Here is a 14,881-nt window from a genome sequence, read left to right on the forward strand (position 1 = left end):
ATAAACAGATCAAGCGTCCAATCATCTCTCAAGTACTTCATACAGTTTAAGTGTCTGATTTTTTCCCAAGGACAGTTCCTCGGACAAACAAACAATTAAACGCGTGGGTCAGGTTAATATAAAGATGAAGCTTTAAAAAGTGTACTCTCAGTCACAAACCCTGCGTCTTTCAGAAGAAGTTAACATTTATAACTAAAGGGATGTTAGCAAAAACACACAGCTAATTAACTATTGTTCTCTGGCATAATTGCAGGTTCTGTATACTCAGAGGTTATTTTAAAAGACATTACTCTAAATCTACTGCAATTAACCCTCCTCTGAGTCCTAGTCGGAGCCAGAATAATTTCATGACATGATGCAATATGTTTTGCTATTCATTACTTTGATGAGCAACATATTCTCTCTGCTTGGAGAAAAGAGTGACAAACCTGTTAGAGCCAACTGTGTTCTCTATCATTGTATCTTGGCTCGCTGAGTCTATTTGTACTCGTTTTTCATAGTCGTGTTACTAATCCCAAAAAAATAAAAAAAATAAACAGTTACACAACGAAAAACTATTTTCTGGGTCTCTGAATATTACACAACATCATCCATACATGGTGTGGGAGAGACACAACCACACAACGAAAGAACAGAAGCCCACTCATCTAGGTGGGCCGCTATAGATTGTGTGTGGGCTGCACAACCAGCTGGCATCCATCTGCTTATTGATGGGATCAAAACACCCAAAGCAACTATAAGAGGAGTTTCATCCTGAAATGAGAAACGTATTATAGTTTACCATGTCAGCAGGCACAGCTTTGCCGTGACCAGATCATTTTGAGGTTGGGTCTTAAAACAGGAGCAGAGCAAGGTGACAGGAAGATTCTGACCTTTTAAATCCTCACAGAGGGAAAAGTATTCAACCGAGACAGCTGGACCCAGCAGTTTTATGCTGAAGGTCTGGACCTTGTCCAGAAATGAAATGAACCGCCACGACAGGGCTGTCTGAAACAAAACTTCCTTCTCTTGCTCTTGCTTGACAGTCATTCCTTAATATATGACTTGCAGAAACAAAATGGTACAAAGACGACATAAATCTTGGTATTAGAAAACAAAATACTCTAAAACGTCTTTATCTACAGTCTGCAAAAACACATTATTTCTTATTTGATTAATGTTAAACAGATTAAAATAATGACAAATTACTGTTCAACACCAGGAGCCCTGTCTTTAAAAAGAGATCTAATAGCTCCATGTCTTATATAAGTCAAGATTTATACTGTTTTCCCTGCCAAGAAGAAAAACTTGATCCTCTTGAACTGAAGGCAAATCCCCACCACAGAAAGCGAAGACGGGGAACGCTCCTGGTGAAGTTGAATTTCCAGCAAAAGAAACTTTTCTCTCACCCAGAGCACTTGGCAGCACGCTGAGCGGCAGAAGCTTTTATGTTACTTGCAAGTTCGGCGTATTCGATCAAGTGAAATGGGCAGTGAAATGTGCCTTATCTCGGCACTAAAATCCGGTTGTATTCACAAAGTGAGATCATTCCAGGTGATTCATCCTTTAGGAAAGAGGTTCATAATATCCGACCACTCTGGTGCATTTTGAAGGATTGACAGACTGTGTGCAGCGTTTAATGCCTAATCCTCTCTGGAAGAATGCTGCTCATCACTGTAAAAAGTCAGGGCTTGCTAGATTTGTATTCGGGGGTGTCCTCCTGAGACTTAAAGAGTAAAAACCTTATCCATTTATTTTTTTGGACTGATTATTATTCAACTTACTCATTTGCTTTTAACTGACCTTAAAATCTCTTTTGTTAACCTTCAGAACATGATGTTTAAATATTTCTGCTCAAAAAAGCAAAAGTTTTTACTGCACCAACTTCTGTTAGGATGACTTATTTTTCTTTTAATAGTTAATAAACAGAACAATGCAATCTGAGCTCATAAACTCACAAGCACGTGACCCTTTGGGACCCGACAGCAAGAAGACCTACATTGGATTGCTTCTTCATGTTTAAATAAAATACTTTCTCATCTTACCAAGTGTAAACAAGAAGAGTATCTGCACTGACAAAACTTAGGAGGAAGAGATAAATGAAAACAATGTGCCGGCAAACACACATTTTTTTTCTTTTTAAGAGAAGTATTTTACGTCCTTGCTGAAAAAGGAGACGAGCCACGGAAATTTCACAGGGAAAATAAATGTCACTGTGACCATTCTCCTGTAAAATAAAGATTGCGGCCATTTAAACTGTTCCATCCCAACCCATTAAATGCCTTTTACCTTCCCCTTTGCTTTTGGTTTGGTTTTTCTTTGTGATGGATGCTGTTAAGTCTTCTGAATATGCAAGAGGTGGACGCTGTCACTCGTTAATGTTCCATTTAATGGTAATGAAACTTTAATTAAGTACATCGTGGATCATTATTAAGTGCATCTAAAAAAAACTGTGCATTTAGTTTGTACATCATTTGTGTTTCCTCAGTTTCACAAGTTTAACAGACCATTACAAGAGTACTTTTTTTTATACAAGTTTAATTGTATTACATAAAAAGTGGAGGATTAATTAAGGTACAAAAGGCTGATTTTGAATAAATTAGTCCCAGACATCCCAGACCTTTAGGATAACCAGATTCAAAAAGCTGTAAATGCATGTTGGGGGAAAAAAAGCAATGGCATTTATTCATGTATTTCCAACAAATATCAAAGAATAAATTAAAAGGACAGACACTGAATAGTTTCATCTCTGAAGTGCAGTCTTGTCTGTGCTCGAAGGCCACTTTGACAGAGCATTAAAGACTCTTTATGGTGGAATTACTTTTTCCATTGTAATTTAAGTCTCTGAAAGGTTTTCAGAGAACACCTGTGCACTTATTTGTCCTTCACCAGTGTTGCATCATATAAAGCTCTGAAACGGGAGGAAGCTCAGTCTTAGGAATGCGTATATATCTGAACTCAGCCCATTAAATCAGTCACTCCTGGCTAACTGAGCTCACATCCCAGAGGAGATTACTTTGAACTCCTGCCTTTGACCAAATTAGGAATTCCATTTTACAAGAAATAGACTACCTGTTACAGGAGACGGGATGTATACTTTTGAACATACTCAGTCTGACCTTACAGGCTTAAACTTTTAAGCTGACTGCTTGAACTTCCTAAATATTTTTAGTGACCACAAAGAGAGAAACGGAGTGTCTTCTTTCACCGACATATGGTTAGGAATACCATTAAAATAATTTCTAATTTCTTACTGCCATTCATTTATGCTGCTTATGCAGACAGGGCAGCACCAAATCTGGCACCAGGTTAAAGTGATTGCGGCACACAACTTATAATTGTCCAGTTAAGCACCCTCCCCCAGCAAGGAAAAAAACAAATACAAGACACCAACGAAGTGCTTCTCCCAAAACGCGCATTTCTCCACACCGTTCCACAAAGTTGCGCAAAAAATGCTAGAAACATACTCTATGTATTTTCTCTGGAGTCGAGACTCATCCTGTGGTGCGTCATGCGCACTTCATGGGCTTGTATTTAGGTATGTTTGGTCAGTATATGGCATAGCAGCGTGTGGAGGAGAGGAGGCAGGAGATGACTGCTGCCCCCCTCACTTCTCCACTAAGCCCTCAGGAGAGTGGAAGGAGTGGGACTGCGTGAGGACTGCACGGCTGCACAATGAACAGGTTTCTCTGGTAAAACCGATTTGGAAACGAATTTCTAAACGCGCAGTTGAACCATGCCATAGGGCTTATTTTGTCAGTTTGTGTTTGGTTAAGCCCTTTCGAGAGTTGCACTTACAAGTGATCTGAAGCCTGCTATGGAGGACTTCGTGAGTCAAAATGAGTCTGAGCACTGACAATGTCACAAAGTTGTGGAAAAATGGTTCCTCGGAACTCGACTGGGCGTCTTCTCTGGTCAACTTCACCAACAGCTCTCGGGGAAACCACTCGGTGCCCAGCGAGGTGGACCTCACCCGAGCCATCCCGCTCGGCTTGGTGCTGGGGGCTTTCATCGTGTTTGCCATCGCGGGCAACATCCTTGTCATTCTCTCTGTGGTGTGCAACAGGCACCTGCGGACCCCGACCAATTACTTTATCATCAACCTGGCCATCGCCGACTTGCTGCTTGGCACCACGGTGCTGCCGGTGTCCGCCACTCTTGAGATCCTAGACTACTGGGTGTTCGGCAGGATCTTCTGTGACATCTGGGCGGCGGTGGATGTGCTGTGCTGCACCGCGTCCATCATGAGCCTGTGCGTAATATCTATCGACCGCTACATCGGAGTGAGCCACCCGCTGCAGTACCCGGGCATCGTGACGGAGAAGCGGGCTCTGCTGGCCATGCTCGGGGTCTGGGTGCTGTCGGTGGTCATTTCCATCGGACCTCTGCTCGGATGGAAGCAGCCGCCGTCGCCGGACGACAAGGTGTGTCCCATCACAGAGGAACCCTTTTACGCACTCTTTTCCTCCCTCGGCTCCTTCTACATCCCTCTCGTCGTTATACTGGTCATGTACTGCCGCGTGTACATAGTCGCCAAAAGGACCACTAAGAACTTGGAGGCAGGTGTGATGCGCGAGAGGATGAACTCCAGCGAGCTGACCCTCAGGATCCACAAGGGATCTCAGGTGCATGAGGATCCCGGCAGTACAGGCACCGGCAAGGGCCGTGCGTCCCAGGCCAGAAGTTCCCTCACGGTGAAACTTCTGAAATTCTCCCGGGAGAAGAAAGCAGCTAAAACTTTGGGAGTCGTGGTCGGCATGTTTACCCTTTGCTGGCTGCCCTTCTTTCTCGCATTACCCATAGGTAGGTGCAGCAGTTCACATATGGTTATAGGCTACTCATTCAAAAAAAAAAAAGTAACCCAATTTTCCTCACATGCCACTTCAGTTTAAACACGTCATATTACTCATTACAACATATAGATTACAGTCATTTAAATGTCAGCAGGAGATTAAACTGGGGCTGTTAGAGGTTGCTGCAGACCCTGCAAATCATGTCTGTTGCAGGCACTGGGAAAATCTCGAGTCTCACCGTTTACTGCCCTGATCTGTCACCAGACCAATGGGGACTCTGATATACTGTGGCGGTCAATATATACTGCTGGAATAAATAATTACATCACACATATATTATGGCAGCATTCGATATTCGAGGCAGCAGGAATCTGTATTATTCATCTGTTTTCAGCCTCTGTTTGTGCATTGTATCTGATCATATCGACTTTATATCCTGGCAGACGATTCTGCGCCATTTGCACTCTAAAGCCAGTCTCTGAACTCAGGTCCCATAAAGGCGACAAAACATTTGAGGAGGAATTCTAACATTAATATTGTTGTCTTTGTTGTATTCCCTGAGTTTCAGTTAATATGTTGGTGCAGCCAACACACAAAATCAAGAGTAGCTGGCCTCCCTCTGCTATGGTCAGACAGGCTCCACCAGCCTCCAACACTGGCAAGCATACAACACCCTGCTGTCAAGGCTGTTAAAAAAAAAAAAAAAAAAAAACTGCAGCGGAAATTAAACCGTGTATCGTGGCGGAACGCACAAGCACGCCACGGGCTGTGTTGTGGCAGGAGGCTAACAAAACATTAAGTCTTTATTTTGTGGTTATTTCAGGACCAAAGGGCTCTTTGAGCGAGACAAGCATGGTGTGTCGTAGATGGTCTTTTTCCTGACTTTCTAATTTCCAGGACATTGAACCTGTGGACGACTGCGGGCTGCGAATGTGTATGTTGTTTGTGTATTGCCTGTTTATCTTTCGTCACAATGGGTGAGAGTGTTTTTGCCACTGGCTTCAAGCTGCAGCTCACAACCTCACATGGACACACAAACACAAACACACGCACACACTACCTGAGGCAGGATCACGCTGCAGAACCACATAGCAGGGATTATTTTGCTAAAAAGACGATCCAAAACTAATTTTCCAAATGTTCTGATTTGCAGATCTCTCATTGTGTGTGAGTGTGGGTGCTACAGGAGGGCCATCTTTAACACCACATAACAAACTGCCAAGAAACCCCGCAAGGGATGCTTCTCTTTACAATCTCTCCTGTATAATGGCGACACATTGTGATAAAGCACTACACCACTGAATGTCATACGCGTTTTAAGTGGCCTCAGAGACAAATGAAAGAGAAGCACACAAACAAGTTGAGCAGTCTTCTGGCGATGAAGTCCACAGAATGCCACTACAGTACAAATGTGCCCCCCACACATCAAACTTTGCCAAAGCAAGGCCCTAGAAGTGTTCTCTTCCACAACACTAGAGCCTCCTCGATTTTCCAAAGGGAGTTTGTGTGAGAAGTTGTTTTTCAGTTTGTGCCTTTGCTCCCTGGTGGGGCTTAAATCTGATAAAATAAGGAGACGTCTGATAGGACAGCAGCACTCTCCTCATGTTGCTCGTAGAGTATTCATTAGCCTCCTCCCACAGAGTGGGATTTCCTGTTTCACACTTGTTATTACCCTGCCGCTTCCTCTGCATACTGTCACTGATATGTATGTATGTGGCGGTCCTGGTTGCCAGTGTGTGCACCCGTGTGGCAATGGGCGGCATGTATGCTTTGTGTGTGTGTGTGTGAGGAATAGTGATGAAACATTTATGCGTGTTTATGAGCATGCATGCAAGTCTGTTCACATGTGTCTGTCAATGCGGCTGCAGATGCCTCACTCTCGTCCAACACTGCAGGTTTTGAAACAATTAAAAGCCTGCAAAGATGAAAGCGAGGCTGTGTGCAGCTCGAGGAAGTCTGCGAACCCTCCCTTTGAGAACTGACCTCACCTACCTGATTCAAATTCTCTTAAAAACTTGTTTTTGTTTTTGTACTTAAATGGCAAGCCGGCCGCTACCATTCCCACAGTTTGAGTCATTCCTTTTCAGCTTTTAAAGTATCACGTCTCCTTTTACGCATTCAACTTGGAGCAAAGTAAGGTATACAGATCTCCTGATTATAAACAATATCTCAAAGTTTTTAAGTTAGTGTGACTCCAGGCCAGCTTCTTTGGACTAAAAGCAGCATGAAATTTTACACACACACTCAGTGAGCGCCGCCAAACTCTGCGTGTTTGTCAGTAAGGTAAAGTAATTTCATATTTATACATTCCTGTATCATATTATTAAAAAAAAAATGACACCGTAACATCTTCAATTGACAAAAAAAAGTGTTTTTTTAGTCCAGATCTTTCAGCAGCTTACAGTGGTAATGCACGTTATCTTGTATTTGATCATTACAGAGTCTCTGACTGACCCTAACACTAACCTCACATGTCACACAAGCAAGTTTCCATTACAGCATTGAGCAGCACAATGGGCAACATGACATATCTACATGATATCAGGGAAAAACATATAAATAGCACTCAGTTTCAGGATTATTTCATATTTCATGGGAACAAATTTTAAGCTTTTCATGGCGTTTAATGACTGAGATTGTTAGGGCTAAGGACAGAGTTAGGTGGTCCCTTCATCAAGATTCCTAAACCAAAAAATACGATGTGACTTGGCGTGTTACACAAACACTGCGACGATACTGGGCTACATCCGAAGTAGGTTTCTTGTTTGAGTGTCTCTCGGCAACAGTGCACACAAATAGATTTTTGTAGATCTTTCTATCGGCGTGAGGAGGTTTCTGGATTTATGTCACTTGACTGGACAAAAACAAACACATGCTCATGCGGTTATCATATAAAGTTATTCACCTGATTCCGTGAATTTGACTTCATCACCGTATTTACTCAAAAATAAAATTCCATGTACACTGATAGCAGATCTTATTCTCATTCTCTCATAGAGAAGATAAACGTTGTGTATTTTAACTTGGATACAGTTAATATTGCTTATAAAATTAAACCATCAGTGGGTCATCAAACTTGTTGATGCAAAACTAATTTCAGCGTTTTCGGCTCTACACAAAAACTTAATGTTAGCATTCTCCCAAAACATTGCAAGCGTTTAAAGATATTTCAGGACACTGTGAAACACGAAGAATTAGCAGAGGGACTCATGTGGAGTTAGATGTTTTTTCACTGAGCTATTTTCCAATAAGAAATCATTAATTCTCAGTGGGCTACACGTGTTATTTCATTGCGCACATTTTCCCGCGGCTCTTTAACACCCAGCGCAGCAACTAATGTCCCGTGAAGGCCTCACATTTAGCAAGCGGTGAGAGTGGAGTGCCCGACTGTGAGAAAAACCAACACTTTGAGGTGTTAACAATTGTTTTCTTGTCGGGAGATATATTTTTGGGAGACATACTGTATGTGTGCGTTCCGTGTAAATCTCATAAGTTTTGTTTGTTCCATTGAGCTTTCCGGGCCCTGTGCTCCGGGGGTAATTGAAATGGCTTTTGGAGAGGGAAAAATAATGAGAGTGCTACGTGTCAAAGCGATGGAGAAGAAAGGAGGTGGCAGAGCCGAGCTGGAGGGGCCACGGGGCAGTGGGGGGTGAAGGCGAGGGTCTCCGGGATGTCAGCGCAATTTTCCAAAAATAGCCTTGTGCTTTGGTTTCATTGAAAGTAATGTGAGAGGGCAATAAAGCTCCTGTCCTTTTAGATCAGCACGTATTAATCATATTTATTGGTGCATTATGGAAGAGGATGTGTGCGTTTTGGGAGAGCAGATTGTGTGTGCCTGTGTGTGGCACAGAATTAGCTTGCTTCTCCCAATTAGTGAGAATAACAGGATGTCTTGTTTTGTTAAGATGTTCCTGTGTTTCATAGTGAGGTGTGTGTGATTGTGTGTATGGGTGTGTGTGTGCCTGTCCTCAGGAAGGAGGTGCAAACATTTCTCTTAACAGAAGGGCCAAGACAACCAACTTGCAGCCCTCCCACGGTTATCTATATACCATTGTCCAGCGGCCGAGACCTTCGCATCCTCTGCCAGTTTATACTATAGACTTTCAACATAAACACTTGAAAAAGACAAAAATGGACCACATTTGCACAGGACCTGAATACACAAACACGTACCGCATCTGGCTGTCTGAGTGTCTGCTGTCAGACGGCGTTTCCTGCGTATTCATCCTGTGCTCGTGCAGAAAGGGGAAACAGAAACACGATGGCAGTGTTCCTGCTTTTTGATCGTCGTAGGAGCCTCTCTGTGTTTATGGGCCCCACCTGCAAGAGAGACAGAAACACATACATGTATTACACCTCACTGGAGACGCTAATAAATGAAGGACATGTTGTAGGTGTAAACCTTTTCCTAAACACAGGCCTTTCCTCACTAGGAGGGGCCACTAAGAGAAAATGATTATTTGTGAGGACTCAAAGTTTAATTCAAAGTATCAGTTAATTCATTAACTAATAAATTAGTCAAGATTCCAACATTTTCCTGAATGAATTATCGCTGCTTTTCATAGTTTTATATCACTAAAATGCCACATCTTTATATAGAGTTAGACTGTTATTAATTAATGGGAATTCAAAATAATTATCTAATAATGGAAATTGAAAAGAAAAGCACTGTCCTAGCACGGAGCTCTGAGATATTTGTTGCTGCTGAAACAAATAAATGAACATTTGGGATCTTGGTAAGCCAACATCATTAAGCCTCTAGTTGAACATTAGACTAGCAACATCATTTTCTAGTACTGGAACTTTTTTTTAATCATTTTTTATGTGTTTTTATTATGTAAAGATACGGCAGCTTTGCTTCTCTATGGTCAGTTTGTCTCTTACTTGTCTGTTATAAAAGAAAATAAGTCTTAAAGAATCATCGTTTGTAACCAACAGAAACAGACTGACAAATGGAGATGGATGCAGACAGAGAGATAAACGACAGAACGACCAGGTTTTAATTCCACCTCACCCCTTCTCTGTATCCCAGTCACACTCATAACTCAGTTATGTAATCACGTTTAAGTGGCCGTCCAGAAGGGAAAATGGCATGTGAAAGTAGCAGCAAAAAGACACCCATTCATCTGCAGTTCCGGAGGCCAAGGCACATTCAAACAGCGTTCTCTAGTTTCATCTCACAGTCTGGCCACCGACACACATGCAGGCGGTTTGTAACGCTTGGAGCCACTGAATAAAATGAAAGCTGAAAGTGACATTTCCTCACAATGTCGAACAATCGCTTTCGTCCAGGTTAACTGAACTGAACAAGGGTGGTTGGTGTGTGTGTGTGTGTGTGCGCGCATGTGCTTTGCTGGATCTTGAATGGAAAAACTGAGCTGCCTGGTTTCATAGTTGCAGACATGCCAGCGTGTCTGCGGCATCAAACCCGAGCAAGTTCTTACGCTAAGAAACTTTCCACCTGCATCATTCCTGCGTGATGTGTCACGCAACTTGTATCTCTTAAAGTAATCGTCAAAGCTGCTGAATAAGCCGAGGTGTCGCTTTCTGTTATCAGCAGAGTTAATTTCACACTTGAAAGCCTGAGATAATACGGCATCCCCGGTCTCTCCAGGAATGTGATATAGATTTAAGAACGTGGGTTGGCGTTAAAAAAAACAGTTTTACTCACATCTGCCCACACGCAAACACGGAACATCTTTTTTTGTTTCACACTGATCCCACGCATGGTGTGCTTATTAATACCCCATTTTGTCATCGGTCTTCTCCCTCTCACCTCATTAGTTTGTGCGATATCCTTCCTCTATTTAAACTGAGCCAAAGTGGGACAAAGAGTACCATGAGGACAGATTAATGCGATGTCATCCAGGCCAAACTCACTCTGTAACATAAAGAGCAAACCTGCCGTAGAATATCTGGGATTTTATTTATTTTTCACAAGGATCTTTTTGTCTGACACACACCTTCAGCCATAAATGTTCTGCAAAGACGATGCTGTCTGCATGCATGAAAAGGGGAAAACTTATTGTCACTTCCCCAACCTCCCATGGAATAAACTGCCATTTCATTTCAATGAAAATGTTTAGCTCTTTCTCAAGGCAACTCTCCTCTCCCACTGTGTGTTCATCTAGAAGGGGATCCAGGGTCATCCTGCTCTCTCTCTGTATTCGTGTGCAAATATAGAGTGGCTGCATTTAGTTCTTAAAAGCAAGTGCATTATCTACTTATGAAGGCCTTTCTAAACACAAGGTCTTGACTGATATGTGGCATGTGAAAGTGACGGTCCCCACGTGGAGTGTGTAAATGCAGTAGTCTAAAAAATGTATTCTTAATCAATGCTGCCACCTACTGGGTGTAACGTGACTTGCAGTCAACCAAATCTTGACATTATGTATGTTGAGTGAGGATGCATCTATCCGATTCACAATAGCTCCGTGCTGCGCAGTGTTTGGACATGGCTGCATTTTTTGTAATTTTGGTTTTACTTCAGAAAACAGAAGGCAGAAAAAACAAGGATTAAACTACAACTGCAGTAACAGCCTGGCAAAACATCACAAAGGTGGAAACCCATTCTTTGGTGATGTCCACACAGGCTCCAGACTTTAGGCAGCCATTGTCTGCATAGGGCTCCCGATGAAGTATTAAAAATAAACAGCGGCTTTGTGATTAAATTATTTTGGAGCCTCCAGGGACTGAGTAAAACTGATTGCAGTTCTTACATCTTTCCTCCCATTTGGGTGCAAACAACCTCAAATTAAAGCTGCAAGTCTGAACTTTAAGCCCACGTCCGTTAAAACAGCTCAAATAACAAAGAAACGTGTACAGATCTATATACCTGATTAACTGGGTAGAGGCCATGATGATGACTCTTTCCATTAGTCTGACATTTGATTCAATTTACATTTAATCAGAAACTCACTTCCAGTCTTCTGTTACCACTCACTGCACCATCCCAGCATACATGTTGTGTATAATTTTATATGTATTTTTCCTAACAGACTTGGTATGAGTGTTGAGAAGTGCTTTTGTAAAGGCTGGTCCATGTTTGATTAATACACCATACGTGAAAAGATCCGGTTTTGACTATAGACATGGAGCTAGGCTGTGATTAGCTTAGCTTAGTTTAGCACGAGAGCATGAGGGAGTGGAATCAAGAATCTCTGCTAGTTGCCTGGCAACCGCCTAAAGAAACCAATTAAATCATGAAACCCTCCCTAAAATTACAAAACTCACAGAAATAAATGAGATTCAGCATGTTCATTAGTGGGTTTTAGAGGTGCAAGTCATTATATTTTTGAATTTGGACAGAATCAGGAGCTGTTCCCACCTGCTTCCAGGCTGAATTGCAGCTAATCACCTCCTAATATCTATTAATAGACATCTGTGCATCAGTATGGGGATTAATTAAGCAATGGACAAGTACATAGTACCAGAAGCTTTCTGGTTTGTGTTTGTAGTCCTGAGCAGTGTTGACCAATCATGTTTGAACAGGTTTAGGTTTGAGGCAGGTAAATAGTACATGTGAAGCACCAAAGGTTGAACATTATCATAACCTGTTAACACGCAGGCTAACTGTCACGTTTGTCAAGTATACACCTTAAACAAAAACTGCAAAGCGACTGTAAACTGGTTCTGTCCTCCATCAACTCCTAGCTACTGCTAGTTATGCTGCAAACAATGACTGGCTCAAGGACCAGGAAGTCTTAGCTCAGATATTTGTATTTCTGTCATCTGGATGTCCGCCTGCTGCACCGGAAGACCTGAAACATTGGCCTCTGCCCCCAGAAGTCATCAGCTGATGATCAGTGGGTTCCCAGATTGATTACCTCCTGGCTCTAGGGTCATTCTTTACACACAAACATGAGGGTGGAATTGTTCTTCACGTCTGACTTTTTGCTAGAAATTAAACAAGCTCTTGAAAGCCATCTGGGTTTCAGACCTTAACAAATCATTTACACTTGTATCTCTAAATTAAGTGCAATTATGAAAAAAATAAATATAATTTTAAATATAATTCAGAATGTAAAAATGAAAACCCAAAGTAATCTGGTTCTGTACTGTGTGTACATTGATGTTGATCTGTTTTAACTAACTGCTGGCAACCTAAGCAACACTAAAGTACTGTATGTGACATCACTTCTTTCCATTTGAGCCCTGTCTACTTCAATCTAGTTTAAAAGCCCAGATAAAACAGTCAAGAAGAAGGGTCAAGAGGTTTGTGTATAGAGCCACTGACTATTGCATCTTGATTTATCTTTTCTCCTGTCCCCAGGGTCTTTTAATGTGAACCTGCGCCCGCCTGACCTCCTCTTCAAAGTTATCTTCTGGCTCGGCTACTTCAACAGCTGCCTGAACCCCATCATCTACCCCTGCTACAACCGCGAGTTCAAGCTGGCCTTCATTCGGATCCTAAAATGTCAGTGGAACCAGCGGAAACGTCCCGGATGGAGAGCGTACAATTACCGTTCCTCCAACTTCAGCTCCTCTGGAAACTCCCGCAAAGGCTCCGCAGATCACAACTCCAGCTGCTTGAACGGAAGCCAGCGCACCCTGCCGTCCTCAGCCAGTCCGAGCCCCAGCTACCTGAACAAGGGTCTGCCGCCTTGCATCGAGGGAGAAACGTTGTACATCTGGGGAGCCACCACGCCAGCTCCCTCCACACCCAACCTGCTGCCTGGCAGCCCTGCAGACTGCCAGCACAGTAGTCTGAGAGGGAGTTTCAGAGAAGGGAAAGCATCTGAGGAGACAACTAGTGGCGTTTTCTCTTTCTCTTTTAGGAAGCTTAAAGACAAGGGAGGTGTCAACAAAGACATCATCATTCCCGATGATAATGTGTGACTGCTGTATCTCATCATTACTGAATGAATTCCTTTATTGGGATCACACTCAAACAGAGCATGGATGTAGGATTTCATAGGTTTCACTGTACGGCCCCATGATCATTCATCAGTCAGTGGATTGTCATTGTGATTAGTGGTCAGTGTGAAGTGAAGATAACTATTGACTACGCTGCTGTATCACTAGTACTTTGTTCTGTGTTGCTGTATCTGTGATTGACACAGACAGTTTCTTTCAACGAGCAGCAAGGGGCTCCAAGACAGTCGATCAAAAACACTGTTTGCCTCCATCTTTAGACTGGAAAGAGACCCGTGCATGCATTTTGCTTTAAAGGACAAAACACATCACTTCGGAAATGATGTCCACCCAACACGGCCTTCCCTGTATCCATTTTAGTTCCGATCCAATCCCATCTGCCCTGTAAAAAGACTGAACGCGACAAAAAAAAAAGTAAAAAGCGTGATGAGACAAGGACCCTGCCTGTTGTTGCAGTCACTTGATATCTTTGTGGTATATTGTGGAAGTAAAGTATAACCCGTTTTCTCTGCTGTGCGCACAATCATTAGGCATCATCTTGTTTGTATGTTTGTAGAAATGTGATCGAGAAATAAAATTAGAACATTGCTTAAATGCTGCTTCAAGGAAAACTCTTAATCTGTCCGTTTCCCCTTTGAAAGGAACTTGGCGCTGTCACGTTCTGATGGTGAGTGAATCTAAAGTTTGAAATAAAAATGGATGTGATTTGCCGTGTCCTGACTGAAGGGTGAACAGTTTGGAGTGTCTGAGGTAGAGAGCAAACATTATCCTTTTCCATGTAGAGGACCATTTTCAGCAACCAGAGATGGAAATTATTTTATATCGATAACATAAACCAGCCACAAGATACCGAAATATATATACAGATTATCCCCCCTTTACCCACTGAATCCTGGTACATACCACTTAAGCTTTTACTCTTGCTTTATTTTGACAATCAGTAAGTCCAGCTCTTATTAAGTAGACACACCATGCATTTGGGTGCAATCTAAAATACCTGTTGCTCAACATCACCCTTTGTTCATCTTCCATTTTTAGTCTGAGCAGCATAAAACTGGACCACAAAGTGCAACCAAGACATTATGGACATTCTGCTCTGTTGGGTTCTCCCTTTTGCTTCTTCTTCGAAACATGCGCTCAGAAGTCTCCTGCTGTGACTTTGAAAGCTCTGCTGCCTCCTCTTTCATCCCCATGGGGTTCAGGCTGCCGGCCCAAGGAAAATACCCTTTTCACGG

At 42.5% G+C, this 14,881-nt stretch overlaps 1 protein-coding gene across 1 annotated transcript; it reads left to right on the plus strand.

Annotated features, from left to right (window-relative positions):
* Positions 1-3,647: 3,647 nt before the first annotated feature.
* On the plus strand, positions 3,648-14,401 carry LOC311492255 (alpha-1A adrenergic receptor-like). Its single transcript, XM_084550488.1, has 2 exons — positions 3,648-4,782; positions 13,045-14,401. Exons 1-2 carry the CDS (start codon positions 3,819-3,821, stop codon positions 13,608-13,610), a joined length of 1,530 nt encoding a protein of 509 aa, XP_084406614.1. The 5' UTR covers positions 3,648-3,818; the 3' UTR covers positions 13,611-14,401.
* Positions 14,402-14,881: the final 480 nt, after the last annotated feature.

The sequence above is a fragment of the Chelon labrosus genome, assembly GCF_963514085.1.
Source record: "Chelon labrosus genome assembly, chromosome: 8".
NCBI classification, from domain to species: domain Eukaryota; kingdom Metazoa; phylum Chordata; class Actinopteri; order Mugiliformes; family Mugilidae; genus Chelon; species Chelon labrosus.